Source organism: Camarhynchus parvulus, chromosome 5, assembly GCF_901933205.1.
Source record: "Camarhynchus parvulus chromosome 5, STF_HiC, whole genome shotgun sequence".
In the NCBI taxonomy this organism is placed as follows: domain Eukaryota; kingdom Metazoa; phylum Chordata; class Aves; order Passeriformes; family Thraupidae; genus Camarhynchus; species Camarhynchus parvulus.
In genome coordinates this window covers 5,108,913-5,126,950 of record NC_044575.1, presented here as the reverse complement: position 1 = coordinate 5,126,950, position 18,038 = coordinate 5,108,913, and the positions used below count along the sequence as shown (strand labels likewise).

The window sequence follows — 18,038 nt, the reverse complement described above, 5'->3', positions numbered from 1 at the left end:
ATCATTCTGAAATAATTAGGTTTCCACATGGCAAAACTGACTTTTGTTGACATAGTATAGTATGACCACAGTTGCTTTGAAGCAGCAGTGGCTGCAATTACTCCTATCAAGTATCAGGAAAACAATTCCCCAGTCACACTCCTTTTACAATCTTGTCTTGTTGACGTGCACGCATGTGGTTTAATACAGGATGTGAAAGTGCGAGTGAAACATATGATGCAATCCTGGAAAAATGCTGTCAGGTTCACTTCTAAATCCAAAAGGGACTCTCTTACATGGATGCTCTGAAATCACATGGAAAAATGGATTTTTTGTACTGCTTTTTCCAAAACGAGTTCACCAACACATGCTAAAGTCCCCATTTATTTACGGCAGACAGACTTGACCTGTATTTTGAAGATTGTTCACCATATTTCCCTCTTTGAAAAGATGATTTCAGGACATTTTGAACTATCACTTATGCTTGAATAAAAAGAAAATGATGAGCCATTTGTCTGCTATGAAAGAGGGTTACAGTTACTAGGTACTCACAGGAAAAATTTGCTTTTATCTCCTGATGACCTACATTAACCAAAATGGGGGTTTGCGGGGGAAATTAGGCTATGCAGCACCTAACTGCTGTGGTGTCTAGCTAGGCCATTTAGTGTTATGTGAGCATAAATTCCTACTGAAATGTGATCATATCAGCTAGACAGAACATGTATCTATTTCAAAACTTTCTACCATTTGCCTTTTCACTTAGCTCTGCGGTCAGTACCAATCCTTTTCCTCCTTCAATTCTTTCCTCATTTTGCTCAAGTGTTCTTAAACAACTGGACCAACGGTCAAAAGAATGTGCTAAATGCACATGTAAAACAGAAGATGGAAATATATACATAGAATTTAAAATTAAACATTTCCCACTGAAAAGAAACTAAGAAAAAAATATAAACCCCTCAGCCCTCCTAAAGCTGCAAAATAGAATTTAAACCCCAGGGCAAATTTAGAAAAGAAAACTCAGCAAGGAAGTTCTGAAGACTTAGGAGACAAAAACAAAGCCAAACTTTTCCACAGACACAGAACTAAGAACAACTTCTAGATTGATGAAAAATAACATTGAACACACAACAAAGCAAGCATCCCTAAGCAATTCACTTAACAAGCAGCGAAACATTGTCCTTCAGGGAAACACAGTCTTTACATTGTCATATCACATCATTTTAATGGAATAGGAAATTGGATTTCAAGTTTACAGATCATGTGTTGATTTCTACCCCATATAATAACCACCGAGATCATCAAAAGTCAAAAAATCACTCATTATCAACTTTCTAGATTCTAAGAAAACATTTGTGAATACTTTGGAATCCCTAACATATTTACAATATGTCAATAAAAATAATTAATATCATCAAGAGACACCAGGGTAAGCCATGTCAAAGACCTCCCTACAGTATCCATGAAAACAGGGGTTCAGTAGTTCATTCACCTTGAATAAATGGTCTGTGTTTTTCCCTCAGGTCTCTGGGTTTCAGAACTAACATTTAGATGGGGATTTTTAAAATTGGCATTTCATAATGGGCTTCAATAACATTTGATTAGAACACAATGTGGCAATTCTCACAGTTGCTCTTTCAGAGAGCAATTACACCTTATCCTTGGTAGATGATCCTGAGCTCTTCCCCATCACAACCTCAGAACTCAGAGCTGAATTAGCAAAGAGTTAGTTGAAGAAGACAAAAAGAATCCTAGTTTCTGAATTTCCCTCATTTTTATTACAATTAAATGAGAAAAAAATTGGAGGATTGCAATTAACAGAAGAATTGCATTTTTTGTGGCACTGTCACACAGCACGACTTGTGAATGAACATGCCAATAAGCACCAATTATTCCATGAGATGTGAAAGTATTTCCATGATATATAAATGGTGAAATCTGTGAATCATGTGGATTTTCATGGGACATATTTTTAAAAGCATCTTATGTATTACCCAATTATGTTTTATGAAATATCACATTCCTAAAGGGGACATGATTATCTCAAAATAAAGCATAAAACCCACTAAACTTGGCAAAAGCAACTAATTTTAGTAAGAGCAATTTCAAAATCACTTTACCCCTTTATTATTCCAGAAAAACCCAAGCTAAGGAAAATGCTTCAAAAAAATTCTTACTAAATGGTTGAAGTTCATCAAAACACATCACAGGTTCTAAAATTTCTTATTGAAAAAGGTTTGCATAATTTCACTGACAGTGGGGTCAAATAACATGGTACTTTGATCCATGGAATTATAGTGAATAGCCTTTCACTGTCAGTCTAAATAACAAATGTAAGAATCTATTCAAACTCCTTGATAATAGTGGATATACACTGTATTACCATTATGCCTCCTCTTTCTCTTCCACCTGGTTTTCTCCCAATGAGCAATCTCACATTTTGTGACATTCTGAAGTGCAAGACAAGGTGAGGGTTTTCCAGCCCTTTTCTCTAAGATTAGTTCCAAATAGTGCATTACCTCCCATGAGGCAAATGTCAAGGAAGACTCTGAAATATCTAGACAGTCCAAAGAAATACAGAATTTTTTGAGATGCTTTATCTGTTTGCTTTCTGAATTTTCAGATGTTTAACAAAGATGAAATTTTTATGCAGATGCTGAAAACCTTCAGGAGGAATTTAGCATGAACCTCTCTGCAGGTAAATCTAATCCTCCAAAGCTCTGGATAGTAATTTTTGAGAAAAAAATGCATCTTTGTCTTTATGACAAAGAATCTGAATTTCTGTAAGTTTTCCCATTAAAAATCACAAGTAAACTGCTAGAGCCCAGGGAATTCTAAACAGGTGTGGAACTTGAAAACTTTCATGATTTGAAAAACATGGAGTGTTTATCTATACAAGAAAATTTCTAAATCAGCCTTAAATCAGCCTCAAGTTAAGTGCAAAGCTTTACTGCATACTTGAAGCCTTTGGGGCTGATTTACATAAACAAACACAATTTCAAATATTTATTCAAATAAACAAATTAAACATAATTATGGTAGCTATAAATTGATGTCTATGCCTCAAAGGGAATTTGTTTTCTTCTTCTGCATTGTAGTCATTACTTATGTTCACCATTCGCATTGCTTCAGAAATTCTGGCTTATCTTGGTTCAGGAGTACCTATTGATAATTGCATCAAAGTCTGTAGTTCTTCCTTATTCCCAGAGAACTGCTACCACTAACTTAGACCTAAGAACTGCACCATAAACTGAAGACAGTTGGTCTAAATTATGTTGTTTTCTGAAGTTATAAGGTAATTTCCATGCAAGTCTCTGTTACATTTCTGTTCCAGACTATTCCTATTAGTCTAAATAAAAAGCAAAATAGAAAGATCTGCTACAAAGATGTCTATAGTTTGCTTTAAATACTTTACAAAATAAGTAATAGGAACATAACAATGCATTTCATATAAGAGGCAAAATCCAGCAAGTCTAAAAATGGCTTTTTATAAATTTCTCTCAGAAAACATGCCATCCCTATCTTTGATACATGTATTGAAGTAATGGCAAAAATGTTATGAAAACATCCAGGTTTAACATAAATTTTATGAAGTGTTTAAGTATTAGCATTCCATACAAATCCAATGGTATTTAAAAATTTCTGGAAAAAAACTTGGTGTTCTCTTGTTAAATTAAATTATTAGAAATCAAAATTTGGTTCTCATGACCTGATTTGCAGTCTGAATCATTATATTTCCCAAAGTTGGACTACCAAGTAGTTAAATACTTAAATCTGCCCTGCTTTTTCCCTGACAACTAGCTTGTGATGCAAATTCTTGTTATTTCTTCAATGTTAAACAGAAGCAGATAGAGAGGTGTGCAGGAGAATCACTGAAAAGAGCAAGGCCAGTTCACATCCACTGCTCTTCAGCCAAACCAGGGAACAAACCATGCCTGCCCAAGGACAAATATCAATGAGAGGAACAATCCAGAGACATATGATGTCTTAGTGTCCAGGATTGCATAGCTCTGCTTCCAACACAGTGCATGGCTGGAAGTGCATTTAAAACCTTTTTAAGTAGTTCAATGTATTCACCTGGAACATGCCAAGCAGACAAACACATAATATCCTTGGAATTGTTCAGAAATCTGCTTTCATAGTCTGATGGACAACACCACTTTACTGTGCCATGCAATCCTCCTGCAAGCAAAAACTTTAGTTGTAGGAGTATTTGCTTAGGCACAGAAGGTTTGTGCAAGGGACCTACTGCAGAAAAATCCTTCAATATCTGCAAGAAACCTGGTAGCAACCCAGCTGAACGAGCAAGCTATTGGACATGACTGAGAAACATACAGAGTTCTCTGACAAGCAGCTTTGCAGCCTTGTGGAAATCCTAGATGGATCAGCACTTGTGAATCATTTTGCAAGATCAATCTTTCCCTCTCACACTCACATCAGTCTGCCACTAGAAAGATTAATACACAAAAAGACAATGCTGTAGTTTTTTAATCTTCCCAAGAAACTGAGAGTCACATCTATCAAGCATATGACTAGAAGTTGGCTCCATGAGATTTTATTGCAAAATAAGTCCAGAAAGTATCAGTGTGCAGAAAAGCAAATTGCTGCTCCAGACCCTAAAGGATATGTTCATAGCCTAACAATTTATGCAGCCCTATTAATGAAATCCTCAACTGGAGAGTCAGACTTATAACTCACAGAGGGGACCTGGACCTGACGTCACTGATGCAGCTGAAGTCTCTCTACACTGGGCAGAAGGTTCAAGGCACCAAGCTTACAGAATTCATCCCATCTATAGGGCACAGATAATCTTGAGAAACTGAAGCCTACAGTATAAATAAAACCACCATGTTGATTAGATCAGACTTTCAGCTTGGCCATCTGGGGTCTAAGAGCAAGATCCAGACTCCATATCTAATTCCGAATAATTGGTACGGATTCTTTTAACTGTAACTCTTAAAATGCATGACTCTCAAAGATAATTCATCTTCAACCTGCTTCATGAAGACATTACTTTAAGTGGAGTGTTTGTAAATATAGCAGCAGCTCCAAGAATGGTGGGCACACTACTGTGCCCTGCCAACAAAAATGGTAACAACAATTAACACAGTTTATTTATGCTTATCTTTATATCTTTTTTACTGGTCTTACTGAACTAAGCCAAATAAATCAAATGTGGGCTCTGTGCATACTGCACGTGTCTTGATGCTCTGGATTTATTTGTGCAGCTGTGAAATTCTCAAATTAACTATCTGTCAGGAAAAGTAAAATACTGACAGGAGACTGTGGAGAAGAAATGCAAGTCAATGGGAGAGAATTACAAAATGGCATAGTGCAACATCAATTACTCTCATGGAATAGCTGCTGCTATAATAATAAGTCTGTAGTTTCAAGACAGTACTCCATTAGCATCAGCACAGGTAGTTTCAACAAGTTACTAGTATTAAAATCTTGAGTATTTATTAAGATTGATGCCAGTCATCTCCTTGTCATGTTATAAATGTACATTATTAGACTTATGACTCTAAAAATCTCCAGAAAGAGGAAAAAAGTTACTTAGGAAATACATTATATAGTCAAACTGCCCTCCCTGTTTAAAAAATCCATTTTCATCTAAGACTCAAAAATTTTGTCTGTTTGTAGCAAAGGAACAGATACAACACCAAAGCTTTCAGACTTACCAAGTTTTGAAGCATGGTTTAGCTGCTTAACAATGAAGAACATTGTCTTCTGGTATTGTATTTGCAAGGTGCCCAAATGAAGGGAGGAACGATGAATCTGACTCCATGTACTCAGAAGGCTAATTTATTATTTTATGATACTATATTATATTAAACAATACTATCCTATACTATACTAAAGAATACTTAGTATACTTAATAAAGAAAGGATACTTACAGAAGGCTAAAAAGCTAATAATGAAAACTCCTGACTCTGGAAAGAGTCCCAGCACAGCTTGGCACTGACTGGCCATTGAGCCAAAACAACTCACACCAGAATCCTATGAAACAATCACCTGTGGATAAACAATCACCAAACACATTCCACATGAGCAAAACACAGGGGAAGGAAATGAGATAATAACTGTTTTCCTTTTTCTCTGAGGCTTCTCAGCTTCCCAGGAGAAAAATCCTGAGTAAAGGGATTTTTCCAGAAAATATGAATGCCACATTCTGGGATTTGCAAAAGAATCCTAGGACCTAACATCTTCTGAAATGAAGAATTTTTAAATGCTTCCTCTCTAGAAACTGAAATGCTTTTAATACCTTATTAGTGAATATTAACCACTCAAACAGCAAAGTAGCCAGATTCATGGAAGACACAGAGTACCTATTATGATATCCAAAGGTGCTTTTTATGGCATTAGGCTCACAATAGCAACATGCAGAGACTGCCCAAACAGCACCAGAGGCTGCCAAACTCCTGTGCTCTAGATTCCACATCACCCTCCTGAAAAACAAATATCAAAGTGGACTTTGGCTCAGGTGGTATTTTTAGATGCGGAGATTCAGTCCTAAAAAGGCTTTCTACAGAAATAAAAAATCCAAATATAATTCAAAATAATTTCTTTGAAGTTTGACTCTTGTGATAGATAACCTTTTGTCCACTGGCACAGCCAGCAGGGTATTCATCCCCAGGAAACAATAACACACAGAACCTATGAGTGACACTTATGCTTTCTCAAGTTCTAATACTTTTCAGCTATAGGGACTTCCTCCTCTGGGTGAGGTTTCTGTGTATTCAGCCTTCCAAAAGAGCTCTCTTCCAATACCTTATTCAGTATTTACTTTTAAATTTATTCAATTTAAACACTCCTTGCCATGGTGTTTGTGAGGGTCCCCAGGACGAGGTGAGAGATGAGAATTTTGACTCCAAGTTCTCAGAAGGCTGATTTATTATTTTATTATATTATATTAATGAATGCTACACTAAAACTATACTGAAGAAAGAGAAAGGATACATCAGAAGTCTAGAAAAGAATAAATAATAAAAATTCGTGACAGACTCAGAGTCTGACACAGCTGGACCATGATTGGTCATTAATTTAAAACAATTCACATGGAACCAATGAAACATTCACCTGTTGCTAAACAATGTCCAAGCCACATTCCAAAGCAGCAAACACGGGAGCAGCAATGAGATAATTATTGTTTTCATTCTTTTCTGAGGCGTCTCAGTTTTCTCAGGAGAAAAAATCCTGGCAAAGGGATTTTTCAGAAAATATCATGGTGACACCTTGAGAAGAATTTTCCAATTTGTATGTAAACAAGGTCTCCCTTTTTCTTGTTTAGCTTCCACCAGTTTCATTCAATGTCCCATAGTTTTTGTATAGAAACTGACCAATTACCACACCATTCCTGATTTTGCCAGTTCCATCACATGCCCCTTTTTCCACACTCAAGCATCCTAACCTATCCAATCACTCATGACAAGCAACTCCATTATTTCCTTCATGCATAAAAAGTTATGCCTTTTTTGCCTGCCTCTGACTCTTAAGGAAAGAAGACTACTTCTTCATCAAAATCCATTTAATCTCCTTTTCAGTCTCTTAAAGCCCTATCCCCAAAGTCACATTAGCAGTAATTTCCTAAGTATTTTGAAAATGTCCCCAGTATCCACAAGTGTTTCCACATGACAAATAAAGGAACTATTGATATCAACATGACAATCTTCCTTCCAGATTTGGAAAACACAATATTTTGGGAACTTTTTTGACATCTGTTTTCCCAATTTACTCCACACTCAAAATAGCTGATGCTGGCCTAGGGGATTCCTGAAATCTGAAGGAAGGTCAATGCTCACTAATAAGAAAGGGAATGATGAAGTTTAGTTAACAAACAAACTGCAAAACTGACATGGACTTGAAACTTATTGCACAAGCTATTAAACCAGAAGCAGTAGGATTTAACCTCTGCTATTTTGTAGAGTACTGCAATATGAACTTATGGAATTATGGCGAAAAACAGATGAGTCAGTGCATGTAATATTAGCTTTTAATGCCTTCTTAAATCTGTTGCTATTGTTGCTAAACTGGCCAGACAGCCCTAAAGAGCTACACAATGAATTCATGATCAGTAGTACATATCAATCAGAGCAGGATATATCATCTTTCTTTACGACAAAACTAAACCCAAAATATTATACGAAACTTTTCTATAGGAACAAGTTCACATAGAAGGTAAAACTTTGCTTATGAAACCAGACCAGATCTTCAAGCTTGTGGAAGGCCTTAGTTAAGATTATACACACTCCTCCATTAACCATATCCTTATCATGACTTCCTCACTCAGATGCAAGCTGGTGCAGCAAGCAAACTGATCCTTCAAAAATGATCTGGCTCATTTTATATCATTATATAGCTGCTTCTATCTAAAAAAAAAATCAAAGCTACATATATGGTTAGAAAAGTTAGTTATCTATTTTGACAGAGGCTGAACTCGATAGAAATCAGTGGCTTCTCCCAGCTGCCAGGGAAGCCATCAGGGCGCCTTGGTGAAAGAACACATTTCTGTTATCCTGTGCAGAGCAAGGGTCAAATGGCTTCAAAATTCCACATCTACTATTGATGAAATGCATAAAGATGATTCAGGGGAGGACTGTGGAATCCTTTCTATGCTAAATTTCATACAGCATTATCTCCTCATAAATGTTCTTGGAACCACAAAGTCAGATTTCTCACCATGAAGACTAGTCCTATTGCCCAAGAGTGCTATACAGAGAATTGAAATCTGAAAGGATTAATAGCTCCCTAATAGTATACACTGATACAAATCTATTATTCTGCCATTTCTTTGAATTCTAAGTATGAAATAACATACATTGAGAAAATAGCAGTGAGGTAGGTAGATTTTTTCCCTTTAAATGCATTGCCAGTTGTACCAGCCTGATAAATCAAGGCCAACAAATCTAAATAATGACCACATATGGGACTGCAAATGTCTAATTGCCTTCTAATGTGACTTAGAACACAAAAAACAGTACAAGTAACTCTTCCTTCTGCCTAGCTAGTCCCTAGGCTCAATTAAAAAGACTGCCCTATGTGTTTTCTCACTTGAAAACTACCATGACACTTATGTGAAGACAAGCCAGACCATATTATGAAGAGGAACTCAAAAGCCACCCAATACTTCTACTAAAGAAGACCTGATTACAATTTGAACTAGGAAATATGACAGACAATTTCTTCTACAACAACAATTGTGAACTTGGAACCAAGAAAAACAACTTACACAGGCGCAACTGACACAAGACTGTCAGTTCTCAGACCAGCTGATAAAATTTATGCCATGCCCCAATTTCTGCTACAGACAAGTTATGAAACATCAAGAATAGAAATTGCATTATGTGATTTCTGTTCTTAGCCTTTTTTTTACCTGTTCTTTATTTGCCTGTTTTAGCTTTCAAGGAAGATGTACCTGAATGCAACCAAAAATATAAGAACAGTTTCACACTGAATGTTTTAATGTGTCAACCATTTAATTCTACTTCTTCAAGAAATGAACTTGCTGCACTCCTGAATGTTTCCCAGTAAGATTGTCCCATGAGAATAGTTTAAATTAAAGCAAGGTTGTGTTCAAACAAGTCCATAAATGGATCCTTCCAAAACTCCTAAGTATCTTTTAAGTTTCACATTTTCCATACAATTCCTTCAACTCTTTACTGAAACCCCTCCCAGTACACCAACAGGATCTTTAAACTCAAGGCACCAAAACTAACTATAGAGTTTTATTATTGGTCTCCCTAGAGCTGTTCTTAGAGGAGAAGACACCTCCCACAGCTACTTAATATTCCCCTTGAAAATAAATACAAGGATCATATTTTCACTATTGCCTACCACATCCCGCTGCTAGGTCTGGTTTATTCTTATTCTCCACATATTACAAGTACTTTTTGAGTAACTGCTTTGCATATATACTTAAATAAGTACCCAATAAACATTATTTCCATCAATTTCATATTGTAATTTTTCTACACAGAGCAATTTCCTCCCCATCCATCTGCAGAATCTCCACATATAAACCTCTTAAGTGTTCAAAAAAACCCTCATTACCAAAATGGTGGGATACATCAGATGCTGATATTAAATGCTAGAGTGTTGACCAACACTTACTTTGACAGTCTTGATTGCATCAAAGCTGTTTTCTTTAAATTTCTCCTGCAGGGTCTCAGCTAACCGGCAAAGCAAGGCACCATTATCCAATTTCTCCATAAAGGTTTCTGCTGTTATTTCTCTACCTGAACATCAAACAGAAAGTTAACATGGCAGAAAGCATGCAATGGTATAGACTGCATTCATGTAAAAAGATACATTAAAAAAAAAAACAACTGAAAAAAGCTTTAACTGAAAAACTTGCGTTACTTTGAATATTTTATGAATAACCTCAATACTACTTTACTGGTAGATATACAGCAAATTATGGGAAAAAACCCATGCTTTCTTTGGGAAGGCATGTGATATTTGAAAAATAGTTCTAGCATATCCAACCCCATGTATTTCACTTTACTTATGAAGATCCAGTGCTTTGAACATAACGTTTTAAAAGAGAGAGTACAGCAGGAAAATGGTTTACACCAGTGTGCGTGGGCAGTTATAGCATGAATTGCTAAGAGTTGATTTGTAACAGAAGTAGAAAACCATGTCAGAAAGGAAAGGGTGGTATATTTTTAGTAGATTCTTAATCCTTCAAGTAGAGAAGACAGTGACTGCAATGCTCCTATGAATGTTCTTTTCCAGAAGTAAAGTTAGGTACATAACAAAATAACGGAGAGTAAAATTTCACGTTTTACCTCTACTTGCCACACAGATCAAAATTTTCACTAAAAGAACAAACTTAAAATGCCCTGCTTTTAAACTATATCCATTCTCATATCAGACTATATGGCATTACTTCAGCTGCCAGGAACTGTCCCCTCTTCTACAGCAGGCCAGACAAGCTTACATAACAATGAAATCACATCCCCCTGGAAGAGGGGATCACATATGCCATGAGGAGATTGCATGCTGACCCCAGATGGGAAGGGAGTTATTTACCATGCAAGACTAAACTTCCAGGATCTTAACATAACCTTCAGTAAAAATATTCCTATTTCCTATTGAAGGTTTTTCATTTTCACATTCCTACTGAAAAATTTCCCTTTACTTTGGACACTATGTTGATGAGCTGCTGTATTTTTCAGCCCTTTTAACTTCGACTCATATCAAGAGAACATCAAGGAATAATTCTTGTTCTTCCAATTATGACAGCATTTTTTTCCCTCCAGTATTTAAATATGCCATTCAGGAAATAACACTACTAACTCGTTTTTCATAGGCTGTTACATAGCATGCATTAGCAACAATAGTCTAATGTGCCAAAAAAAAAAAATAATATTTAAAAACTGAAGTGAGACTGGTTCCTCATCCCATCCACGCCCACTCCTGCTTCCATGAGATGTCTGGAAACTGGAAAGATTAATTTGTTTAGAACAGGTTCACTGCAATTTTTTGTCAAACAAAATAGGAAAAGTAAAGCTTTCCTGTATCTTTTTGCTAAGAAGAGAGGGGGAAAAATAACATTCAAAAGTAACAAAAATGAAGTATATGCATTAGTACTGAACTTCTTGCTGATACATTGTAACCTGATACTCCATGTCACAATACTGAAGATAGCAGCATTATAAAGCAGTAAGGTTTTAAAAAATGCTATAGGAAAGCTGACTTCTCTAGGCCCTTGTCTGAAAACTTTGAGATACTTTAGCATTTTTGGGCAAAACCCAAAATGTGAGTCCTTTCAGTTTGGTAGGTTAAGATAAAAACGATAAAGATTGTTGCAGCAAACCATCTTCAGATACAGCACTCTTCTGTTTTTCATTGAAGCTAAACTTGTTTTTTTTAATAAAACACTTAACTTCAGAAATATCTTTTTAACATGAAGATTTTCCCTGTTTTATTCCCACTTGATTCTATTTGCCATGTAGCCCACTTTATAGCTCCTGTATGCATAAATGACTTCTCCAGGCAAAGGAGCAATAGCAGCACTGCAGACATGCAGAGTTAGCTTATGCCTAACTGATATTATTTTTGCCATATCTCCAGATTAAATGAAGCCAGGAATGAAACTATAATAGCCCAGACATAAAAAAACTGAACAGTTCACCATCTCAAAAGACTTTGCCATCATTCTAGCCTACATATTTTCCCATTTGCCCCATCAGCATTTTTATAAAATGCTCTAAAGCCACTAGAAAGATAAATTTTAAAAATAACTATGCTTCAGGAGTTGCTTGAGTATTACTTTTATAATATACTCCTTCTCTTCTAAAAATTTTATTTCAAGTATCTTTAACAGACCACAAATTTTTGTTTTGCAACACAATTTTTCCACAAACACAAACCACCCCCACATTCTACATCTCTTCTGTCCTATGATATACAGATGCATCATTTCATAATAATATAATGTTATAAAACCCTTAAAAATTCTTTAACAATATTTTCTTTTTACAAAGATATAAAAAAATTTGGTTATCTTCTTCTGCTATTGAACAATATATTTATATTATTTTAAGTGCTGAATTGCATTAGCAGTTTGGTCACTGCATATTGCACACTAAACTGGATTATTTGAGTTCTATTTGCCTTTATGAAATCTGAAAGAATGAGTTTTGCATTGAACATCTGTCTCCAATGAAAAGTATATTAGGTGTCAGCTTTCAGTTCACTGTATTTTATGGCTTCATAAGGTGGCATTTCTTTGCTGAAACAGACACGCTGACATATTTAACAGTAGAAATGTATTGACTCAAGTAAGAGTAATGTTCATAACCTGAGGAAAAAAAAATTGCTTCATGTATTTGTATGGAAAAAACATCAAACTCCATTAAAAATGTACAATTCCCCCTATAATTACCAGAAAGCAGTTGCAATGTTTTTATAGAATGGTAATAACATTAAGTATAATAAAAAAAACAACACTGCAAGTATGAGAAGAAAATCCAGGAATACGAAAGCTTTCAGAAACCTCTCAAGGGCTGCCTACCCTCTCTTTTACCACAACCACCAGAAAAAGTCCCCTCAAAAAGTTAAACAGCTGCATCTGAACCACTTGCAAACTGTGAGCAACTATCTGTAAGGTCACCCAGTCCTGGGGGACCTCATAAAACCAGACTGGAGGTCCATGAAAAAATAATGGAAGAGAGTTCATGCCTTGGGTGTGTGACCACAAGATAAAGAGGATAAAGTTTTCCTTACAGGTCTCAGACATGCAGAGCCTTCAGAAGAAGAGATGGACTTAAAGACTCAGATACCCAAATCTAGTCAATTCCTCTATCACACTTGGGGTAATAACTACAGGGCAAGACTGACTCCAGCCTCACGACTTACTGATGGATTATTTTAATTGTATATTTTGTGTAGTAACACAAAACCAGTAGTTTACAAATAGAAATATTTTACTTAAGTGAATCTCCAAAACATCTACAATACTGAGGCCCTACTGAAACAATTGCTCCTGACCCTCTCACTTCACATGGCACATAAACACAAGAAAACAAAATGTGATAAAAATAAAGAAAACCAAGGCCAATGACTACGCATATACAAAACTGGTTTTTTTTCTGACAAGACTGCTCTGTTCCCTACAATAGTTGACAGTAGGAGAAATAATTTTGAAAGCATTGAGACATTGCTACTTACTTGAAACAGGACATATAAAAAATTCCAAAGGCATGCTGATAATAAAGAAAATTATAAAGCAACTCAATCAAGTAAGAAACTATACCAGTGCCAGTAGAATCACTGGAGGTATCAGTACTGTGAATATCTTGGATATTCAGACAATTGAAACCTGTATTTCCCACTGGATCGATCTGAACAAACTGATGTTGAAAATACACATTCTGTTACAGAATGCTCTTAGGCAACAAGGTGAGCAAGAATACTAAGCTGACACAGATTTAATTCAGAATCAAAGAAAGACAGTTTTTTTGCAAAAGACTCACCATTCTCCAACTTCAAACTGTACACCACCTTCAACCTTATAAATACTTAGCCTTTTCTTCAACTTGATGCCTCTCCTAACATCCCCACCTCTCTTCCTTTCCTCCAAGCCTCCTTCACTTTTGCACCCAAGCAACTTTTACATGCATCAAACAATGTTCAATGTTTACATGTCCAGTTTCTCAGCATCTTGCATTCCCTAGCCTCCCACCTATGAGCTTCTGAAGCCCTCTTCTGTTAAGAGGGCTCAGGACTGAAACCTTGGAACCTGACATATGCTTGAGGTGTAGTCAGTCCCACATGCTAAATTAAGCTGGATGGAATAAAAAGACAATATAACCCTCTGCAGCTTGTAAATAAACTCTGGGAATGGGGAAAAAAATTAGAGGTCCACAAAACAGCCAAAGAGGAAACAGGGAAACCATCTCTCTGTACGTGTCCTAAACTACAGGCTGGAAAGGTCCTCTCCTCCTCTTGTCAGCCATTCTGCTTCTGCAGACACACAGAAGAAAACAAAACAATACTAGAGAGTAAAGCAGACAAGCAAATCTTTCAGATTGCCATTTTACCTCTACTACAAGAGTTCTGTGGCCCAAGTGTGCTAATTCCCATATGCAGCTTGCTCAGGGTGGAATAGAACTTTTCAGCGTCCACGAGAACATTCTACTAAAGTATATGTACAATCTACCAAATTTGGAGTTTGTCAGAAGTGAAAGCATTCCCAAATGCTTCATTAGCTCTATACCTAATAGAAACAAGGCTCAGAGATCATTATGACTTGCAAGTCAGATAGATTAACACATCTCATGAGCTTTGTCACTGCCACTCTTGACTGAAACACCAAAGCTCAACAGAGAGAAGCAAGGGCAGGAGACACAACATCCATGGCTACAATCTTCCTTTCCAGCAGACAAACCACAACACTGACATGTCCCACTTTGGAAATGCTCTAATGTACAATATCATATGAGTTAATCCTATCTGACACATGGATTTCATCTGCAATGTCCTTTTTCCAGCCCCCAGAGTATAGACAGCTAAAATCTATTCAGCAATGCAGCTGTAAAGATGAACTGTCCTCTCAGAAGCTCTGAGTTTCTCTGACATGGTTCCAAAAAATAATTAGCAAAGTGTACACAAAAGTACTAGTGATTACTAAACAAAAACCCTCACAACAATGTCCATGCTAAATTAAATATGCAAAGTCTCAGGATTAAAAGTTCTTCCAATGTTATTTTCCAGCCGCACCATGTATCTCACTTCTCTAATTTACCAATTGGGTAAGGTCAAATTCTAGCTATTCCTACTTTCTATCTGGTATCAAAACACTTCATTCATATTATAAAGTGCAATATCCCAATAATGTTTTCCAGCTTGGTTTTGAACCCACATCAGGCTCTGTTGCTGCAAAACCATCACCATTCCACCTTCCAGTAACACTGCATAGAACATAACTGTCTCTCCACAAAAATCTCCTAAAAAACCATCCCTTGATCAAACTACCTCAAAGAGCTTCAGCTCTGTATTTGCCTAAAATACTATTTTTTTTAACCTATATTTCTTTGAAAATATTATGTGTCCTTGTTGAGCCCCAGTACAGATGAATGACAAAAATATAAGTGAAACAAAGCAGCAAAAATTAAACGAAATGCATATTAATTTCCTTTATGAATTGAGAAATCTTATTGCATGAAAACTGCAATAAGGCCACTTACAATGTAGCCACAGAAGATACAGGCAGAGCAAGCCAGGATGTGGATACACACAGTATTATCTGCTCCCTGCTACTTGCACATCCATGCATGTCAAGATTTACTGACCATTAACTCAAAATACATTATTTCTTCCACGTAGACAGGAAAAAACCCAAAACAAACAAAAAAAGCCTTCCATATTCTTCTATCCTTTTGGATGCTGAAAAATGCATGTTGTATATTCATTTCTATTTTACTGCACAGCAGCATCCTCACACATACCTTCTCCATTTAAAGTTTACCCAAATTATGCAGTAATTAAACAAAATTTGAATTCTGAGTTAATATACTCTTATGAATAATAATTATTTTAATTCACACCTCATTTATTTTGAATGTGAATTTTAATTTGATTGAACTATTAATTTGAATAACAATGTCTACATAGGAATTCAAAGCACTCTAACAAAACACTATAATTTCAATTCATCAGCACAAACTCTGAGAAAAGGAGAGCTTGGGGCAAGAAGGTGTGGGGGAATGCATTAAGCAAATGAACTGTATACGGTGCTTAATTAAAAGAAGGTTGTGCCCATTTAGTTCTGCAGCACAGAACTTGGTGTCCATATGAAAAATCAGATATTTAATTACAGTTGGCATTTCGGAACCTCCTGCTGGTTGCTGCTTTCTTGCTCAAAGAGTGACCTCATTCCTCAACTTACCACTGGGAGAACTCTGTTACAAACTGCAAGCAATCTTCTATTTGTTTTAGAGTGGATCACTAAAACTTCATTGTTCAAAACATTTAAACAATATATTGAATCCATAATTGAATGTGCTACTTCCAATTCAAAAAACACACTTGGATTACTGTCTTTTGATAATTGGAATGAAAAGTGCTGAATTTTGTTCTGGTTTTGCACAGACAATTTTATATTCAAAACACATTAATTTAAATGGAAGTGCCATACAAATAAATAATTTAAAACACCTGCCACTTTTGCAGTTGTGGATTCATAACTCAACTCAAAAATAGGTATTGTCTACCTGCAAAATATGGTGTTCTATTGACATTGTGCTTATTGATCACATCTGTCATAAGTGATATTTCCTTTTCTTTCTCTTAAAAAAAGGGAAATAGAGCAATATAGAATGTGTTGATGAAAGACACTGGATATACTCTGTTACTGTATGATATCACTGAGATGGTTTAACTACAGCATTTGCCATGACAAGACACGGCCCATGTCTCACCAGAACAGATTTTCAGAGAATTTTTTTAAAAACTAAATAAATCCTCCAAAATCATGCACACCATTTTTCTTCCAAAATTCCATCAACTAAAAATATAATAATGTAAATATAGCTTCTGAAATATTTTTCCTCTCTTTATTTAATGAGAGGAATTACTGGCATGTCTCCCTTAGGATGAGGTATTCTTGAAGTAATCTATTTCTTTGGTAATATCCTCTGTATTTACAGAGATCACATAAAAGATATTTTTACCAGAGTGTTCTCAGAAACAACATGCTATTTCCTAGCTCATAATTTCTAAATTCCACCTTCTTGAATAATTTGCACATCTCTTTCCTTCCTGCCAGGGACAATCTCATTTGCTCTTTTTCTTATGTACCTGATTTTTTTCCCTCAATTTTGGTTTGCATCCTCTTCTGACAACAGCAAGCTTTGTCTTCACAAACCAAGATGCACATCAGTAAATCTCCAGGTCCCAGCTAAGCTAGATCAAACCCCTCTATGCACATGCTACCACAAGTCTCAGCATGCATTGCCTTGGGCAGCAATTATAATTACTTGACCACTTGGTCAGAGAAGAGCTATTAAATGGTTCCTCCTGCTCAAGACTGTCACTACACCATACTCTTCAGGAGGCCTATCAATAAAAATGGAAGACATAGGTGAAAGCAGCAATTAGTATCATTCATCTTAGTGGTATAGGTACAGAAAATACATGCAAAAAAAAAAAAGAATTACAAGGAAATTTGAAAGCAAACTAAACACAGAATGTATAATATTCAGTTATGCAACTCACAAACACAATGGGGGCAAATGACTCATCAGTTTTCTGACCTTGCTAATATTTGTGTTATATGATGGTAGCTATGTAATCATAACTTTGTTTTTGAAACAGAAAGAAATCTGAATTCCCAGCTAACAGTGCAAGGAGCTCTCACACTGCCCAGTATGTGCATTCCATCTTGTTGTACCTTACCCAGTAGGTTTGTGAGCCAGAGGGCCAAATCCTCCTTCATTGGCAGCAAGTTGGCCTCGTGTCTGCTGGCAAGCCACTGACTGTACTGGTGCATGTCGGAGAGGCCAGGCCCTCGTGCCTTCGGGCTCAGGGCAGTACACATGGCTTATCCTCTTGTCCC

The 18,038-nt window shown here is 36.2% G+C and overlaps 1 protein-coding gene across 8 annotated transcripts in view; it reads right to left on the bottom strand.

The window, feature by feature from the left end:
• Nucleotides 1-18,038, bottom strand: part of GAS2 (growth arrest specific 2) — an 89,362-nt gene that overhangs the window by 60,643 nt on the left and 10,681 nt on the right. For all 8 annotated transcript variants that reach the window (XM_030948668.1, XM_030948662.1, XM_030948665.1 and 5 more), the window contains 2 exons: nt 17,879-18,038; nt 10,088-10,212 (listed from right to left, as the gene is read on the bottom strand). In XM_030948668.1, the coding sequence (XP_030804528.1) occupies nt 10,088-10,212; nt 17,879-18,020 (267 nt within the window). In that variant the 5' untranslated portion in view covers nt 18,021-18,038. The remainder of the gene's footprint in view (nt 1-10,087; nt 10,213-17,878) is intronic.